General features: G+C 34.5%; 1 protein-coding gene across 1 annotated transcript in view; it reads right to left on the reverse strand.

Annotated features, from left to right (window-relative positions):
- EVC2 (EvC ciliary complex subunit 2) overlaps positions 1-19,465 on the reverse strand; it is a 205,009-nt gene that overhangs the window by 77,720 nt on the left and 107,824 nt on the right. The window contains exons 9-12 of the mRNA XM_074231593.1: positions 18,958-19,197; positions 15,725-15,900; positions 8,967-9,126; positions 5,135-5,586 (exon numbers count right to left, since the gene is read on the reverse strand). Coding sequence (XP_074087694.1) covers positions 5,135-5,586; positions 8,967-9,126; positions 15,725-15,900; positions 18,958-19,197 — 1,028 coding nt within the window. The remainder of the gene's footprint in view (positions 1-5,134; positions 5,587-8,966; positions 9,127-15,724; positions 15,901-18,957; positions 19,198-19,465) is intronic.

A 19,465-nucleotide genomic window follows, 5' to 3' on the forward strand; every position in this document is an offset into this window, starting at 1 on the left:
AAGACTGAGTTTGACTTTTGGCTTAGCCACTTGTTGTCTTTGACCTTGAACAAATTTTATCCTCTCACTATAAAAGTGAGGTGATCATTTTCTATCTCTGAAAGCCTAAAATGTTTTGATCCCTCCCAATGAAGGAATACCTTTAAATAAATTATAATAGATAGCATTCATTATTACACTGGAATTTTTCAATTTCCCTAGGGGGCAAGTACAAGTATGACTAGCTTCATTTTATAAATGAGTAGTTTCAGAGAAGTTATCACATGACAAGAATCACACAGCTATTTGTCAGAGGTGGGATTTGAGCTCAAGTCTTCCTGACTCCAAATTCAGTGCTCCATTTCCTCTATCATGTTGCATCTCATATATCTAGATAACAGAAATTCCCTCTACAACCTCCCCAATCAGAGTTAAAGTCAGGAATAGTTTGAATACCTTAGCTTAACTATAAAATCACTTACTCACAAAGCAGCAGTATTATGACTTGTTTTTTTCTTACATTAAGCAAAATTCTGTATCTATAATATCTTCTCATTGTTCCTATTCCTCCCTCTGGGGTCAAGTCAAACATTCTTGACAGATGGCCATCTAACCTCAGTATGAGGATAGGGAATGCACTATTGTGCCTGTCCTATTTTTGGAAAGCTTCTATTGAGCCAAAACATGTCTCCTTGAGCTCTCTCATTGCTTTCAGTTTTATAATCTGGAATAAAATTTAAAAAGGGTCGAATTCCTCTTTTGCAAGATAGTTATTTGAATGATCAAGGAAAGATATAAGATTCCCTAAACTATTCTATTCTCCAGACTAAATATTCTCTGTTTTTTCAACTATTGCTCATATGGCATGATTTCATAGACTCTTCTCATCCTGGTCCTCCTCCTCATTTATCATATGTGACAAATGTCATGCAAAATTATCTACACAGACTATAACACAATATTGAAGACATGGACTTGAACTTACAAAGTATGGCAGAACTATTACTTTCTTGACCTAGGAACTTCTCTTCTAATGTTAGTCCCGACTTATTAGGGTTTAGTCAAACCAAAATTCTGTCTTTCTATCAATTCATATTGAGTTTGTGATCCATTAGGATTCCAAGGTCTCCCCCCCCCCCCCCCATAAATAGTTGCAAAATCTAGGAATGCTAGACTGTATAATGGATAGGGTATTGGATCCAAGTTCTTATTTGATATTTACCAGCTGTATGACCTTGACCAAGTCACTTAACTCAATTTACTTCAATTTCATCAATTGTAAAATGGAGATAATAATAGAGTCATTGTGAAGGCCAAATGAAATAATATTTGTAAAACATAGGACCAGGTACAAAAATAGGCTGCTAATAAATGCTTATACCCCTCTTCCAATAGATTGTAAACTTCCCAAGGGCCTGAACTAATTCAGTTTTTTTTAAAAATCTATTTTAACTAGTTTAGTTTTTTATTTTTATTTTTATTTCATTTTTACAAGGTAGTGGAGTTAAGTGATTTGCCCAAGATCACTCAGACAGGCAATTATTGTGTGTCTGAGACTGGATTTAAACCCAGAATTCTTCTGATGCCAGGGCTGGTGCTCTATCCACTGGGCCACCTAAGCTGCCTCAATTAGTTTAGTTTTTAACTAGATATTCTCACTGCTTAGCATGGTGTCTGATATATAGGAGGTATTTAAAAATGCCTATTGAATAAATGACCATTGTTACTATTACAATTTTAAAATCATGAAATTTATTTTTTGTGAAGCTCAGGAAGTCAGTTTCATTACTTTTTGATCATCCCATGAATTTAAAAGCAGCACCTGATTTTTTGCTATCCTTTGTGCTTGTTTTTTAATCTTATATTTATCAAGCAACTTTACCCTGTCCTGTATTAAAAAGTTTACAAGGTATAGAGTAACTGGATTTATATAAGAGGGAAGGAAGAAAGGGAGGAAAGAAGAACTTATTAAATATCTATCATGTATCAGTCAGTGTGCCAAATATGTTATAGATATCTCATTTAATCCAAACAGTGACCCTGGAAGATAGATGCTATTGTTATCTCCATTTTATAGTTGAGGAAACTTAGTCAAAAGTGATTAAGGGACCAGCTCAACATTACCCAGAAAGTGTTTCTCTGGGGTCATATTTGAACTCAGTTTCTGAACTCTATCTACTGAGCTATCAGTTGCCTCAAGAAAGGGGTAATAAGGAATCATTAAAAGATTTGTTAACAATCAGAAAGAAAATATTGCTTTATTCTGAAACACATGTTTAAAGAACCAAAGCCCTTTACAGTAATAATAGTATACATATAAACCCACACCCATACAATATATACACATATACAAACACACATCAATATAGACATATGTATGGTACTTCAAGGTTTTCTTTCTTTTTTTAGAAAGATTTTATTTATTTTGAGTTTTACAGTTCTCCCCCCATTCTTACTTCCCTCCCCCACCTCCCACAGAAGGCAATTTGCTAGTCTTTACATTGTTTCCATGGTATACATTGATCCAAGTTACTTCAAGGTTTTCAAAGCACATTATATTATCAGTCTATAATATATTATCTGTTTATACTTCACCAAATCTGAGAGTTGGTACTATTTTTATCCCCATTGCAAAAATGAGGAAATTGAAATGGGTAGAAGCCCAAGTGACTAGCCTGGATCATCCAACTAATGATTGCCTTAAGGTAGACTTGAATTTGGGTTTTCTGCCTCTAGGTCCATAGTTCTATCTACTGTACCTCCTAATTACTTCTATTTGGTGCTAGGGGCAGCTAGTTGGTGCAGTGGATAGAGCATCAGCCCCAGTGTCAGGAGGACCTGAGTTCAAATCTGACCTCAAACACTTGACTCTTACTGAAACTGTGTGACTTTCCCTGATTGCTTCCAGTCATCCTGAATCATATCTGGCCACTTGATCAAGATGGATTTAGAGGAGAAAGAGACTGATAACTTATCATAGACCCCCCCCCCTGAAATCCAATTCATTTGCATGCATTAGCATTACCTTCCTGATGTCATGTTCTTCTTTGAGAATGAAATACAAACAACAATAAGATTTTCTGTTAACATATATATTTCCTTCCTCATTTCATATAATTCCCTCCATGTTTCTATATTCCAGCCAAACTGGACTACTCTCTCTCTCCTGCATTTCCCATTTTTCCCCTTTCTGCTTTTGTCCTTTTGTTCAAGGAGTTCCCAAAGCCTCTTGTGTCTTTCTTCCCCATCTTCGCCTATTGAGATTCCTGCCCATTCTTATTTGTTTACTTCTTTTTTTAAATAATAAAACAAACACTCATTAAGCACCTGCATTGCTCAAACACTGTGCCAGGCCAGGAAAACACAAAAAATAAAAATAATGTAGTGTTTGCTGTCTGGGAGTTCTTCCATTCTCCTCTATGAAAGATGCATATGAATAGGATGAGGGGAGACAAAGAAATATTAACTGTGTTGCTTAAGAAACAATCTGTCAAGATGACCGTAGGTGGCTTGATAAGATGACCCTATGTGGCTGAAGCTTCTATGCCTGGAGAAAGCTTTTGGGAAAACTCCCTAAAATATCAATATTTTGGCTTTAAGGAAGGGCAAAAAGCAAATTAGGTTATCCTCAACATAGACAGGGACAGGGTGAGGAAGAAGCAGAGAGAACCCAGAAAGAACTCCAGAAAGATGGGGGAGGTAGAAGTGGGAAGAATTAGTGGAGGAGTTTGGGGAGAAAAACATTCCAATGAAAGGATGAGTCTAAAGACCCCATCAAAAAGTGTATCTCCAAGGTCTATTGATGGCATTACAAAATAAGCTTTTGTTTTGTTTTACTGTTAAGGAAGTTTTTCAAATGCTACATGGCTGGTATCTTGGTTGGACCTCCCCATTTCTCTGTTGCCTTACCTAATATATATGAAGCTTAAGAAATAGGGAAATTTTAGGGCAGGTAGGTGGTGCAGTGGATAGAGCACTGGCCCTGGAGTCAGAAGGACCTGAGTTCAAAACTGTATGCAGAAACTTAATTACCTAGCTATGTGACCTTGGGTAAGTCACTTAACCTCATTGCCTTAAATAAATAAAATTTAACAAAAGAAATGGGGGGATTTCCAATCACTTGCTACAGAAAAACTCTACAGAAAACTCATTCGCCTTTAACATTCTCCCATTTTTGATCAAACTGACACCCTTTACTAAGGGGAATCAACTGTAGAAGTAGATCTGGAGATGAGATTCCAATGTGGTTCTAAAATGCCTACAATGCAAATTTTAACATCAATTTGAGTTAGATTTGAGCTTTCAGGTTCACAACCTGTCTTATAAAGCCCAACTTAAATGTCATTAGTTTTATAAAGTCTTCTCTAATCCTCTCAAATTTGTAATGACCTTTCTATCAGCTTACACATATAATTTGTTTTAGACCTCTTTTGCACTTAACAAATCATATTATATATGATGTTTATGTGTTCAAGTTTTATCTTCCTCCTAGAGTATAAGCTCTCTAAGAGAAGAAGCTGTATCATACCTAAATCACCCTGCCATGTCCTAATGTATATGGTACTTAATATTTGTTTGTGATTTTGATCATCAAAACCTCATAAGATTTTCTTAAGAACCATGCCTTAAACCAAATCCTACTGGCTCTCATTGGTTGACCAAAAATAGGGGCCAGGTCAAGTTCACTGTGGTCACTGTTTGCACCCTGAGTGGCTCAGAGTGAGCCAATTGCTTTCTGATTTTTTTCCAGAAACCTGGAGGGTCTTCCCTTTTGGGACCAATTTTTTTTTGATCAAGTAAGAGACCATTCTTTATCCCATCTCTTACCTAGTCTTAATCACTGAATGGGAAAGACCTTAACTTAAAAATTCCCAGATTTCTTCCTATATCTAGGGCCATTTCCAGTCATCCTGATTGATATTTTGCCTCTGGACCCAGATGACTTCAGAAGAGAAAGTGAGGCTGGTGACTTTGCACAGCCCTCCCTCACTTAAATTCAATCATTTGCATGTCATGGTATTACCTCCCCGAAGATATGGTCCTCTTTGAGAATGAAGGCAAACAACAAATAACAAGAGCAATGATTGTACATGATGATGTTGAACAATTTCATTTTTTAGACATTGCTAAGAAAATCAATCATTTAGATACTCACATGAATATCAGCTGCTCCCAATGCCTTAATTCCTTCTGTTCTGCCACATTTCTCTCCAGTTCATCATTCAGATTTTGCTTCATGTTCTGGAGATAATCTTGATTTTTGCCTCTTTCTTCCACTTCAAGCTGCTCAGTGTGGACTGCCATCTCTTTGCTGTGTTCCTCTAGGATCTGCTGCAAGAAGAGCCAGGGCACATTGAGTTTGAGTAACTCCTGTGTCATTACTCCATTCTGGATGCGTCTCAGCTCATCAGTTGCTTTCTTAGTGAGTCCATGTTTTAGAGTCTTCAGTTCCTCCAGAGTATCATCATCAAGTCTTTCAACCAGCTCTTCCAATGCAGCATTGTGGTCAGATAGCATGGTCCGCCAGTGGATTAAGTAATGACTAACCTCTCCAGAGGTTCTAATAGCATCCCTCATGGAAAGCTGTTCCTTCCGCAGTTCTTTTTGCTGATGTGTTTGAAAAAGTAAATAATAATAGCAATGTTAAAACTCTGTTAAATTTCTGTTACTTATCACATAATTTTCCATCTGGCTGGTTTCTCTGTCATATTTCAGCACTTCCTCTATAATTCTGTTCTGCTAGACTATAATATCCTTGAGGACAAGGGTAACTTTTCTAAGTTTTATATTTCCAATACCACAGAGCTTTTGATGTTAATGTTAAGGAAGCCAACTATAAACTCTGGATAATATTTTTCTTATGGATGCTCTCAAGAAACAGGAGTATGGGTTTAAGGAATTATGGGTCACACTTAGTATGACAATATTAATTGTCTTATGTAAATTTCCTGAAATTCTGGATTATGATGATGTTATCAATCACATTAATGAAGAGTCCACACTGTCCCAAGCACTATCTTAGATATTGATAGTCCCAAACTACCTTTGTCCTCAGGATACTGCTAGTCATTAACCAGGAAAAAACAGCATAACATTCATTCTTGCATGTGTATATAGCATTGCTCCATCTCAGAAGGCATGTAGTTTCCTTTGTTAACAGAATAATAACATTTTAAAATTGGAAAAGTTTATTAATTGACTAATAACTAATCTTTACTTTTTTAGTATTTGGAGTTGATAGTTTAACTATGATCCTATGTGACCATATCTGAAATACAGTTTCAGGTTCTGGGAACCATACTTTTAAGAAGGACCTTCATAAGTCAGAGTCTGTCCAGAATGACTGTAAATTTCCCATCTTCAAAAGCATTCAAGAAAAATCTGGAAAAAAGCTTGCTACAGATGTTATAAAGGAATCTAAACCAGATGGGTGCTACAAATTGCACCAGTTGACCTCTGAGGTTCATGACCACTCTGAGACTTTATGATTCTCTGAGAAATAAAAAATTCTTTCCAAGGATGAAGAAAGAATGATAATTCTTTAACATTCATGATGGCTCTTCCAGGTCGGAAATAAGACCTTTCAAGGTACTTTAATGAAGGCCTCTGAAAGGAATTTTACCCTTTCTCTCAAAGCTGTCTGGGTATGATTGATGTAACCAAAAAGCTTTTGCCTTCCATGAAGAGCTTTAATAATTCTCACTTGTATAGACAGCTAGTTTGATCTGTCAATTTACACAGCAGGGTCGGTTCATTTCACAGAAATCTGTATGCAAGAATCTAAATTGCTTAATTGGGCATTTTTGCATAAAGTAAAGTAATTACTTTGAATACATTACTCCCTTTTCTAGGCTCCAGATTTGTGGAATCACAGATAAGCATCATTGCTCAAATTTCAGATGACCCAAGGAGGCTTACTTTCTATGGGATAAGTTGCCTGAAATTCTTAATGGAAATTTTTTTTAGCACCATATTTGATTCTTTTTGCAAGGCAATTGGGTTAAGTGACTTTCCCAAGGTCACACAGCAAGATAATTATTAAGTATTTGAGGCCAAATTTGAATTCAGATCCTCCTCACTCCAATCATTTTAATGAACCATTTAACTTTTAAAATATTAGATATCTGGACTGATGTCTTATCCCTCTATTAGACAAGGATCTGCAAGACAAGGGTTCAGTTTTTCCTAACTTCCAGAAACTAGGGTAAAACTCTATATCCATTGGGTTCTTAATAAATGTTTGCTGAATTAAATTGGATTAGCTATGTCTTATCCACTCCTTATTCAGGTGTCTAAAAAGTCTTAATGTAATTCTAAGCTTAAAATGTCACTAAGATTTTTGGGATATCCTACATCTCAGTTTTCTGCAAACAATAGATAATAGATTAATAATATGTTAGCTGAATTAAATTAGATGACTTTTATTTTTTGGTCCATAACCATAGTTTCATCTGATAAGGAAATTCCTGGTAGAAAATTCCTTCTCAGATGAAGATCAGAAATTCATCTCTAACTTATGATCTTAGTGCTTTGCCTTGGGAAGTGAGTTATTAAATGGATTTTCCCCACAAAGCCAGTCTATGTCAGAAGTGGTATGGACCTAGAACTTCCAGACTCCCAGGCTTATTTCTTTTCTCTTCCATCATTTCACATACTATGTGAGATAAATCTTATATTTCTCTCATAACTTAAGTGCTCTGTTCTGTTCAACATTTTTCTTGTTTCATTTTATTTAAATTGAATTAGCCATGTCTAAGCTCAACTTTATAATTCTCTGAGTACTTAGTTATATAAACCAGGAGGGCCTACCTGAATGATGGTTGAATAAACACTTGTGGATGCTAATCTATATATAAGAAGAACTTTCATTAAATACAACAATTTATATACTAAACAAGACAATGCTCACCATCTCTGGGACATAAAAGTCAAGTTGTCCCTTATAGAATTTTTACTGTTAACCTAGTATGCTTAATAACTCAAAAAAATCTGGGGCAGCAAGGTGGTATAGGGGATAGAGTGCTGGTCTTGGACTCAGGAAGACCCAAGTTCAAAGACAACCCCAGACTAACTTTGTGACTCTGGTTAAGTCATTTAAGCCTATTTGTATCATTTTGCTCATCTGTAAAATGAGCTAGAGAAGGAAATGGTAAACCATGCCAGTATCTTTGGAAAGAAAACCCCAAATGAGAAGACTGAAATGACTTGGCAACAATAAAAATTTATTAAATGTTTAGTATGTTCTAAGCACTATGTTAAATGCTGAAGATAAAAAGAAAGACAACAAACAAAAAACAGACCTTGATTTCAAGGAGCTTACAGTCTAATGTAGGAGCAAGGAGTTTGTCTAATGGACAAGCAAACAACTATAAACAAATAACATCTTTCTATTTATTTGTATATAATTGTGTGCTATGTAACTGTGAATATATATCTATATAATCTAATTTGATTCAACTAACATATTATTAATTCATTATCTATTATGTGCAAAGAATTGAAATAAAGGATGTCCCAAAAATCTTAGAAGCATTTCAAGCTTGATTAGCTTAAAGTATGGACAAGATATAGTTAATAAAATTGAATCCAGCAAATATAACTATATGTATAGAAATATATTCAAATAAATATAGATATATATCTATATTTTAGATATAGAGATAGAGATTATATACAAATTCATAGAAGATAATCAAGGAAGGAAAGCATAAACATTAAGGGGGATCAAGAAAGACTTCCTGGAGAAGCTGGAACTTGAAAGAAGCCAAGGATACCAGGTGACAGAGATTAAGAAGTTAAGAATTCTATACATGGGAGGCAACCAAGTGAAAATTCCTGGATTTGAAATGTCCAACTATTATCTTTGTTTAAGTTTGGTATAAGAGTTTAGCAGTTTTCTTTATTAATAAATTTCTTTCTTTATTAACAAAAAATGGCATTGCTGATCAAAGATAAGTCCTCAGTATCCTGTCCACTAATTATATTACCTTTTGCATCATTTCACGTCTTCTCTTAATTGTTAATTTTTGGTGAAGTTTTTTCTTTTCTTGCTTCAAGTCATTTTCTAATTTGTGTTGAATGGAAAGAACTTCTGCCTGAGCTCGAGTCAATAGTGTTCCCATTTGGTCTTCATCCAAATACCCAGCTCTACATTAAAAAATACATACAATTAAAATAAGTTTCCAAATTGATATTTAAAATGGAAAATATCAGTGCTACATTATATTTTATGGAAGTTAAAAGTTAGAAATCATTGCAGACAACAACTACAGTCATGGAATTAAATTAAAAGATGCTTGACTTTTTAAAAGAAAAGCAAAGGCATATCAGAAAGCATACTAAAAAAGCAGCAATATCACATTATTGCTAGGTTCATATAGTCAAAGCTATGGTTTTTCCAATAGCAATGTATAGATGTTATAGATTATAAGGAAAGCTGAGCACCACAGAATCAACACTTTCAAATTGTGATGCTGGTTTTTTGAGAATCCCTTGGAGAGCAAAGAGATCAAATCAATCAACATTTAACGAAATTAATTCAGGCTTGGAAGCTGAAACTTAAATACTATGGACACATAATGAGAAGATGGGGTTCACTGGAAAAGACCCTGATGTTGCAAAAAGATTGAAAGAAAAAGGAAAAAGGAGATGAAGAGGATGAGATGGATCCTATCATGGAAACAAAGAACATACACTTGTACAGACTTCAAGAGATAAAGATAGAAGGACCTACTACTCTATGGTCTAAAGGGTCCTGAAGAATTGAACATAACTGAGTGACTGAACAAATAGAAGCTTTCTTTAAGGGGAGGCCATTTAAGAATAAATGATAAGTGACTTATACTTGGTCTTCTTAAATAAAGACCTCTTGTGATGACTCATTGTGATGAGAGGTTGTCCTGAATTTTTAAAATCTATGTTAGTGGAGTTGAAGCTTTAATAGGCCCTACTGGCCTATTAATTACTTCCAGTACAAGTCCAGGGAAAATCAGTCTGTATGTCTTTCATTTAAGAGTAAATTAAAGAGTAACATAAGAGTTAAATTCAGAGAAATTTTATTGTTTTGGTCATAATAACTAATTCATTATAATGATCCACTATGTTATGGAGGCTCTGAACTCACTGTTTACAGGGAAGATACCACATAAATGAACTTGTGTATTTTAGAAGGACTGAATAAGAGTCCTTGGCATATACTCAACCAAGGAGATACCCTAAGAACTCAAAAGTGTTGTTGATCATTATCACTGTCTTCATGAAAGATGAGAAAGAGGCTCTTGGTTTTCTAATTACTGTTTTCCATTCCAAGCAACATTTTTATCAGTGAACCTTAACTGAATGGTATAGAACTGTAGGCTGCTATCAGATTTGATGGGTCATTTTAGGTCATCTAACCTTTTAGTGACATCTTACATTAAGACCTAGAATGTTGAACTGATTTTTTTTCTCTCCTAAGATAACATAACTAGAAAGTGACAAGTTTGGGCTATATTTTCTGGCTTCTAGTCCCAAGGACTTGTGGTGTTCCTGGCATACTTTTAGAATCACAGTTCAACATAGCTTTAGATTTCCACGTGTTAGAAGTAGTAAAAGAAACAGTAAAGATGACATAAACATTTATAAAGAGCTTTGAGATTTGCAAAGTGATTATAACTATTAGCTCATTTTTCCTTACAAAAACACTTTTACATAGGTATTATGGATAATATCCCTATTTCACTGATGAAGAAACAGGCAGAGAAAGGTTCACACAACTAGGAAATGTCTGAGGAGAAACTGAAACATACCTCCCTGTCTCTAAGCCAAGAGTTCTAGCAATTACACCACAATCCAATCATTCTTCATCCAGGGACCAGTGTAAAATGTTCTACATTCTATTAACAACAATAAAAACAATAACAAATTTGATTTACATAGACTTTTCAGTTTGAAAAATTCCTCATAACCATTATGGAAGACCAATTTACAAGTAAGAAAACTGTAATCTGTAATTTAAACTTGTCCAAAGTCACAGTGTCAAGTTATCAAGCAGAAGTGGGACTAAGAAACTCCATCTCTAAATTGTAAGTCCAGTATTCTTTCTCTGATCTTAACCTGCCTTTATTAAATGCAGACTATGATGCTTAATTGAATCAAATTCCTCAAAGCCATCTTATCTCCAAGGATGCTTCATGATGGTTTGACTGGGCATGGAAACCTAAGAGATCTTAGGGTTCAAAGGGACTTCATGAATTTATTAATCCAACACTCTGATACTAGGCAGGTGTGATATTAGCAATCATATTACAGATCTCTTAGGTGATTTCTTCAAAGTCATAAACTAGGAAGGAGGTGGGGCAAGAACCCAGGTTGTTTCCTACTGAAGGGCTCTTCATACTAGGATGTCTTTTCTATTCAAGATGATGATTATATGATTCATTCCAGATCATGAAGGGACATTGAAGATTTGAGCCAATCACCTTTAGTTTTTTTGACATGCTCAATCTTGACTTCAGAAGACCTAAATTTAAATCCCAACTCTTCTAACTTCACTGGATGACCCTGGCAAGTGTGTTAATCTCCATGAATTCCAATCAGCTCATCTATAAATTGTTGAAGATCGATTTGATGCCCTCTTAACTTTCTTCCAGCTCCAAATCAATGATTCTGTGAAACAGAAAGTCTCCAGGAATTTGTCATTAGAATACTGATTGAATTTGTAAGTATGCATTAAAATAAGGTTAGACAAATTCATGCATGATAATATAACCCATTCTTGGACAGCTCCAATTTTTAAGAAGTCCTCTCTACACTAAATTGTATCCTGTTAACTTCCATCTATTGTTTCAAAGTGTATACTCCATAACTATCAAAATCAATGTGGAGAGCCTTGTTGCAATTCATTTTAATTTGTTGATATGCATTTCAAAATACAGTGTTGAAAACCTAAATACAATAATCCAGGTGCAATCTAGACAATGCAGGGTATTAATAGGACAGTCCTTAGCCCTTATCTATAAGGACAATATTTTTATCAGTGTAGATTAGCATTACTCAAGGCAATTTTAAAGTTAATTTTGAATATTTGTATCTAGCTGGTGACTCATTTTAAGTTTTTAAGTAAACTAAGGTTATCTGTATTTTTTTGATGAAGTACTGATAAATCATATTTTCTTCATTCTATAATTCTGTGATTCACTAATTGCCTTAAATGAAGCATTTGTATTTATCCCTGTTAAAGGTTACCTAATTGGTTTGGGATAATTGTTCCAATTTGTCAAAAGCAATTTGGAATTTTACTCTGTTGTCATATTATTGTCATTCCTTTTGGTTTAGGATCATTTACAAAATTAATAAGCTTGTCTTCATCTAAGTCACTGTTAACAACATTAAATAGGATGGGTCCAAGGAGAGTTCTGTGGCACACTACTGGAAACCTCCCTCCAGGATGGCATTTATTTATTAATCAAGAATCATCTATCCAACTATATTATCTAGGCAAGAAAGAAAATTGAGGCATAGAGGAGCTTATAGCTTTGCTGTGCTCTGTTTTGATCAGACTACATCAAGAATGTTATATTCAATTCTTTGTTCCCTGTTTTAGGATAAAAGGCCTTAACATCATGCTATATGAGAAGTATTGGAAAAGAATGAGTATGCTTAGTCTGGGGAAGAGAAGACATAGGGGAGATATGTTGTTGTTTTCATGAATTGTCACGTGCAAATGGAAATAGATTTGATCGGTTTTGTCTCAGAACAGCAAGCCTCTGAAGTAGATGAAAGTTGGTCATGTTCCTGAATGTGCCACTTCAGTTTGAGATATTGATGAAATGAATTGGATTGGAACTGAGTCTAATTAAACCTATTGACCCTCTCTCAGAATGAATTTTTAAATACCTAAAATATATATAGGTTTACCAAGTAAATAAATTCTTTTGAAATATAGCTTTCAAGATAGTTAACAACAACAACCAAAGGTTCACAAACTGCAAGTTAAAATTCTTGGGCTAGTCTAAATCCCTCATTATACAGATAAAGCAACTTTACTTTATCAAGTTAAATAATTTGCCTTTGGTAATACAGCTAGAAGATTTGATTCTGAAGCTAGTAGTATTCCCACTATGCCATATTATTGTCTTTCCTCATGTTCCCATGATTTAGTGGGCCAGTAATTCTTAATAAATATAGATAGACTGCTGAATAGTATATTCTTATCAAGAACTAGTCTCACTAGTTAATACCTACTCAAAAAACTACCTGGGGATTAAAGACTCTTAAATATGGAAGGATTCCCAGGAATTTTGTAACCCAAAAAAGAATCTTAAGCATTCATTTCCTCTAAAGATTACCAACAGTCATCTCAACTCTTTGAGCATGTCTAATGTCACTATCTCAGAAGGCAGCCCATTCCAATTTTATGCCACTCTATCAACCTTCTTGTAACTTCTTTCTAATCATCTTACTTTTTATCACCTGTTAGAGTCCTATCCAAAGAAATGTGACAAATATTATGATTCATGGGGAAAAACACTAGCCTAGGAGTCAGATTTGGGCTAGAATATTACTTGTTTGGGAGCCATCTATAAAATGACAAGATTAAACTAGATTATTTCTAAGGTCCTTCCTTCCAACTTTAAACTCTATGATCTTTTAATACTTGTTTCTCTAATCCAAGTCACCTGAAATTTTCTTCCATATAGAAAAAATACTTGGAAAATTTTAATTAATTTTAAGTGAGAAATTGATTATTATTTGGAGGAAAACTAATCTAGAAAGAAAGTTGATATCCTTCTATTGGAAAATGAATAAACAAATTGTGGCATATGAACACAATGCAATATTAGAAGACAACATATAACAGTGAATGTAATGAATACAGAGAATCATGAGACTTATGAACTAATGCAAAGTGAAAAAAGAACCCTAAAACAAACAAAAAATCAAATATGAATGTTTCAAAATTATAATAGCTATGCTTGACCACAAAGAACCATTTTTGCAACTTAGAAGTTTTAAAGAGTGGCCTAGAGCACTTAGAGGATAAGAGATTTGAGCAGAACCACACAACCAGTCTGAGTCAATGTTAGGATTCAAAATTAGATCTTTCTAGATTAAAGGTCAGCTCTTTAGCCAAACTGTCTTTTTTCAGTATAATACTAAAACAACCCATTTCTGTGGAACTTTAAGGTTTACAAAGCAGTGGTCTTCATGACTTTCCTGTGATATACATAATTAAAGTATGAGTATGACCATTTACCAGAAGAAGTAATTGAGACTCCCAAATGTGATTTGACTTGCTTAGGGCTGCATATCTATTATGTCTCAGATTCAGTAATTGAACCTGGGTTTTCTAATTCCAAGAATAGTCAGTCATTGTTCATTCCCCTATTGAATGCTGCCTCTCTAGGGAAGCAAATGAATATTAACATGAGAACACAAGGCAAACACATCAACATTGTTAAGTCTAAAAAAAATTTAAAAATAAACCACATCTGCTCATAACATGGATGAGACAAATAGCTCTTTGACAGTCATTATAAAGTGCCAAAGGGCGACATGAATGAGTAACCAAAGACAATCAATTCAGTAAACAGAAAATTCCAAATTTCCCTCTGTCTATATCTCTCCTACCTACCAAGGTGGGGAGAGGGAGGAGCCCATCTGAAGAGGAAGTCAAAACTGCAGAAAGATAATGTTGGGAATGGAAAAAAGTGCACCTTCAGGGACACTAGAAGTGAGAATTCAAAACATTTGAGGCCCAAGATACTGAATGGTAAAGGTGGACTAAACCTTAGAACAGAGTAGAACAAATCAATGTTGGCTAGAATATTGTAACATAGAATATAGAATGCTAGATCTGGAAGTAGTCCCAGACTATAAAATATAGAAAGTCAAAGTATGGAGAGAATCACTATGACCTTAAGTCCAAACTTCACTTCATAGATTAGGAAAGTGAGGCACAAGGAAAGGCACAAAGAAAATGTTGCTATCTAATGATCCATGTAGGATTTACTACTTTCTCTGAAACTTTGTCACTAGAACTCTCTAGCTTTTTATAGAGAACTATTTAGTATTTTCTGAAGTAAAAAATAATAGGAGCCCTCAGACATCATCAAGCATGCAACATGTTGTTCATGTATCTGGTTTTATAATCTAGTTTCTAATTCTGGCTCTACCACTAATAATCTGATATCTGGCCAGTGATTTCCCATTTCTGGATCTCAATTTCTTCCTCTGTAAAATGAAGAAATTGAAATAGCTATTGTTCAGGCAGCATGTCATAGGGAATAGACCACTGCACATAGAAACAGGTTTCAAATCTAGCCTCTAAGAGTAGTAACTAATTTATTTGGGGAAGTATTCGGCACAGTATCTGATACATAGTAGGTGTTTAAAAATATTTATGCTTGCAGTAAATAAATTAAATTTATTTATCCCATATGAATTTCAGTTTCTTTTTCTCTAAAACAATGGAGATGCACAAGACCACCTCTATGGAACCCTTTAGCTCTAAATTTAGAATCATATAATACCATCCAGTTCTAAGACAAGCATGATTAAATGATTGATATTCAGCCAATATTTTTGCATAGACCTTGTAGCATGGCTTAATAGCTAATGTCTTTGCCAATTAATTGCCCTATCATTGCTTCATGAGACTCTTAGAATTCTCTATTTAAGACCCTCTGACAGAAGGATGAATTGACAAGAGAGCATCTTTCCTAGGTAATTTTTTTATTACTTGGAAGTTTCAATGTTTAATTACCTCTCATTTTTGTGGATAAGGCTTGTTATCTGAGCTGTGGCTGTGTTCAGAAGACTTTGGTCCCGGGTTTCTAATGACTGTATGCTTTGTATTAGGTATTCTCTGTAGCCAAATCGCTTACTCAGGTGGTATTTCTTATTAGCTTGTAAAAAATCCATTAACTCTTCAATATTCTCCTATTTAAAAAAATGGAGAAAGATTATGTGTAATTTATTTTGAGTCTATTTTCTCAATTACATTGGCAGATAAAAATATGTATCAAAGAGAATTTTTAAATTACAAATGATGTGCCAGGCCTTGTGTTAGCTTCTATGTATGGGAGCAAAAATGTATACTCTAATGGGGAAGACAACATGAAGAAAGAGAAATAAACTAATGTACATAGAGAGTATATGAAAGTAGACTTGGAAAAGAAGGTACTAGTAGCTGAAAACCTAGGGAGGTCTCCCTACAGGATGTAGCAACTGAGCTGAGTCTTGAGGAGAATCAGGGATCCTGAAACAGAGGCAAGGAGAGAGAACAATCCAGATGTGGGGAATAGTCAGTATAAAGACTCAAAGAGGAGAGACAGAGAATCATGCACAAGGACCATCAAATTGGACAGAATGGTTGTGCTTTCTGATATGTGGAATCAATCAATCTAAGTGTTGGGCACTGTGAGAATGCATTGAAAATGAGAATGAGAATACAGAGGAAGGTATTGTCCATGTCCTCAAGGGACTCACATTTTATTAAGGGAGTCAGCTCGAGAATCTATGGATAGATATAAGATACGTAGATAGATAAATAGATAGGTAGGTAGATAGATAGATAGATAGATAGATAGATAGATAGATAGATACAGGGTAGTTAGAAGGCAATCTCAGAGGGAAGGTACAGAGGTGGAATAGAATCTGGAAAGATCTCCAGCAAAAAGTAGAATATAAGCAAGCCAGAGGAGGTGGATAAAGAGGATGCTCCACATATATAGGACAGACAATAAAAAGTACAGAGCAGCAGCAAATAAGTCAGTGTAGATGAATCATAAAGTGTGTATGTGTGTGTGCACATGTGTGCGCATGTGTGTGCATGTGTGTGTGGAAGGGGGGAGTAGTATATAAGAAGTCTACAAAGGTAGGCACTTGTGAAGGACTTTAAATTCTAAACAAGGTTCTTTATTTTTGATCACAGAGGCAATAGGGAGCTCTTGGAATTTATTGAAAAGGGGAGCAACATGATCCAACTTGTGTACGAGGAAAGTCGTTCTAGAATAGAAAGTGAATTGGATTGAAAATTACCTGTCAGACCAATTAGACAACTATCTCAATGATTAAAGCTCAGAGTGATGAGGTTCCGTACTAGATTGGTAGCTGTCATGTGAGTGGAAAGAAGAACGTATATATGAGAGATACTATGAAGGCAGAGATAGAAATACTGGAAAGATAAAAAGAGGTCAAATTCTAAAGAACTTCAAATGTTCAATCAGAGTTAATATTTCATTCTAGAGCTAATAGGGAATCATTCATTGTATTTGAATGAGTAGGAGTTGAGGGAATGATATAGATCAACTATCTAGAAAAATCATATTTATACTGAATTTTATCATGTATTGTATTTGATATTTTAATTTCTGTAGATCTGTAAGATCTGTAGAGAGTTGTGCTGTCTGAGGATGGGAATGGAGGAAGTATATTAATAATGAATCTTTTTTCAGTGCATCTTAGTTATCTTGAAGTTGGAGGAACATTGAAAACAAACAGAAAAGCTGTTAACCATTGCTTTCAAGAAAAATGCTTTTCATGGGTAAGACAATGTGAGACTGGATTGATGAAGATTTCTAAAAAGGTAATTTTCACTAAAGAAACTTACTTTTCAAGTCAAAATTGTACCAAAATCATGATCATAAAAGTAAGGTGAACCTATAATAATGGATTATCTTCATCAGATTGTAAAATATACCACAAAATTTGTTTTTTATTTCTCAAGAATCCAGAAGCCTTATAGTACTTTAGGGAATTATAAACTGAAAAATAACATAGTAACATTCTGTGGATATTGAAAAACAGAATTGTTCTTTATTTAATGATGAGATAGAATATTGCAACACATCCTTTCACCATACTATATATCATACAAAGTTAAGAAGTTTATCCAGAAGATAGAGATAAACATGCTACAATATTCTAGGAGCAAATTTGATTCAAAGCCCACTGAAAACTTATGGGTTTTAATTAAGGCTAGACTTGGAAAAATGAACTTTACATCAAAAGTATAATTAATATTAAGCATGAGAAGAATGTGGTAGCAACATGAAAAATTAAAGAACTTAATACCAAATAATGAAAAACAAGTGATTCTAGAATAAAGTAGGATATGGCTTATGTTAAATGCTTATAAAAGCTATAATAAGTTAAATGTTAGGATAGATGTCAGGATTAGGTGTTAATAAATGCAATAATTTTGTTTTTTCTAAGAATCCAAACATCATGGTACTTGTAGGGGTGCTTCAGAGGAAATAACTTTTCAAGTATTGATTAGATTAGAAGGTCACTGAGATGTTCTCCTTTTCATTCAGCTATGTTATGGAAAAGAAGAGGGAGAAGCAAAAGAGAAAAGTTGGGAAGGAGAATAGAAAGGTTAGTGAAGAAAAAAGGAAAATCCATATTGGATTGCTTGAGCTTGGGTATTCAGAACTGCAGTGGTCCAATTTTTTGTATGTCCATATTAAGTCTTGCACCAATATAGTGAATATTTGGGAAATGGGAGCCACCGGACTGCCTAAGGAAAGATGAATCAGTTATAAATGGATAAGATTAAAGCTTCTATTGCTGATTAGTAGAGAAAGAAAGAAAAAGAGGAAAGAGAGGAAGGAAGGAAGGAAGGAAGGAAGAAAAAGAAAGAAAGAAAGAAAGAAAGAAAGAAAGAAAGAAAGAAAGAAAGAAAGAAAGAAAGAAAGAAAGAAAGAAAGAAAGAAAGAAAGAAAGAAAGATGAGGAGGAAAGATGAGGGAAAGGAAATGTGGGAGAGAAAGCAAAAAGGGGGAAATAGGGGAAGGGCAAAGAAAAGAGGAACCATTGAAGGGAGAGAGGGTAGTTAAGAGGTTAGAGGCAAGGATAGGAGAGACTTCTATTGCAATAAACAACAACAACAAAAGGGGTAAATATAAAAAAAAGGCCTCCTTGAACAGTGACATTTAAAGAAACATTTTTGGAAATTGCTCTACCATCAGGATGAGTTAGGTATTTATGACATTACCTGTATTTTAGAATAATCTTGAAGGAGCATTTTAGCAGCCTCCAACTTTAGGTCTCCCTTCAGAATGGCACATTTTATCTGTGTAAAAAAGATGTTGTGTAGTTCATTTCTTTGGAAAATTGCCAGCTCCCTGTATGCTTTTGCAAAATCTTCCTCCCGTTTGAGTAAGAGAGACTTCCTCAAATGGTCCTGTTCCCATCGGTGTAGATTGTGCAGCAAATTTCTATATTCTAAAGCAGACTGTTGAAAGAAAAAAAGAAATGTCTTCTTCATGTCTGGCATATCTAAAATACTTTTATTTATCAATGGGTATGGAAAAACTACTAATTACTGGGCAATATTGTCAAAACATGTACTTTGGAACATTTGTATTTTAGCCATAAGAGAGGCTTTTGTAAAATATGAACAATATTATGTAGTGGAACAACTCTTAAATATATTGTCTCAAAGAGACAATATGCATCTATGTTTTTATGCTCACTATGAACAAATCATCTTATATCTCTGG

The sequence above is a fragment of the Macrotis lagotis genome, chromosome 3, assembly GCF_037893015.1.
Source record: "Macrotis lagotis isolate mMagLag1 chromosome 3, bilby.v1.9.chrom.fasta, whole genome shotgun sequence".
In the NCBI taxonomy this organism is placed as follows: Eukaryota; Metazoa; Chordata; class Mammalia; order Peramelemorphia; family Peramelidae; genus Macrotis; species Macrotis lagotis.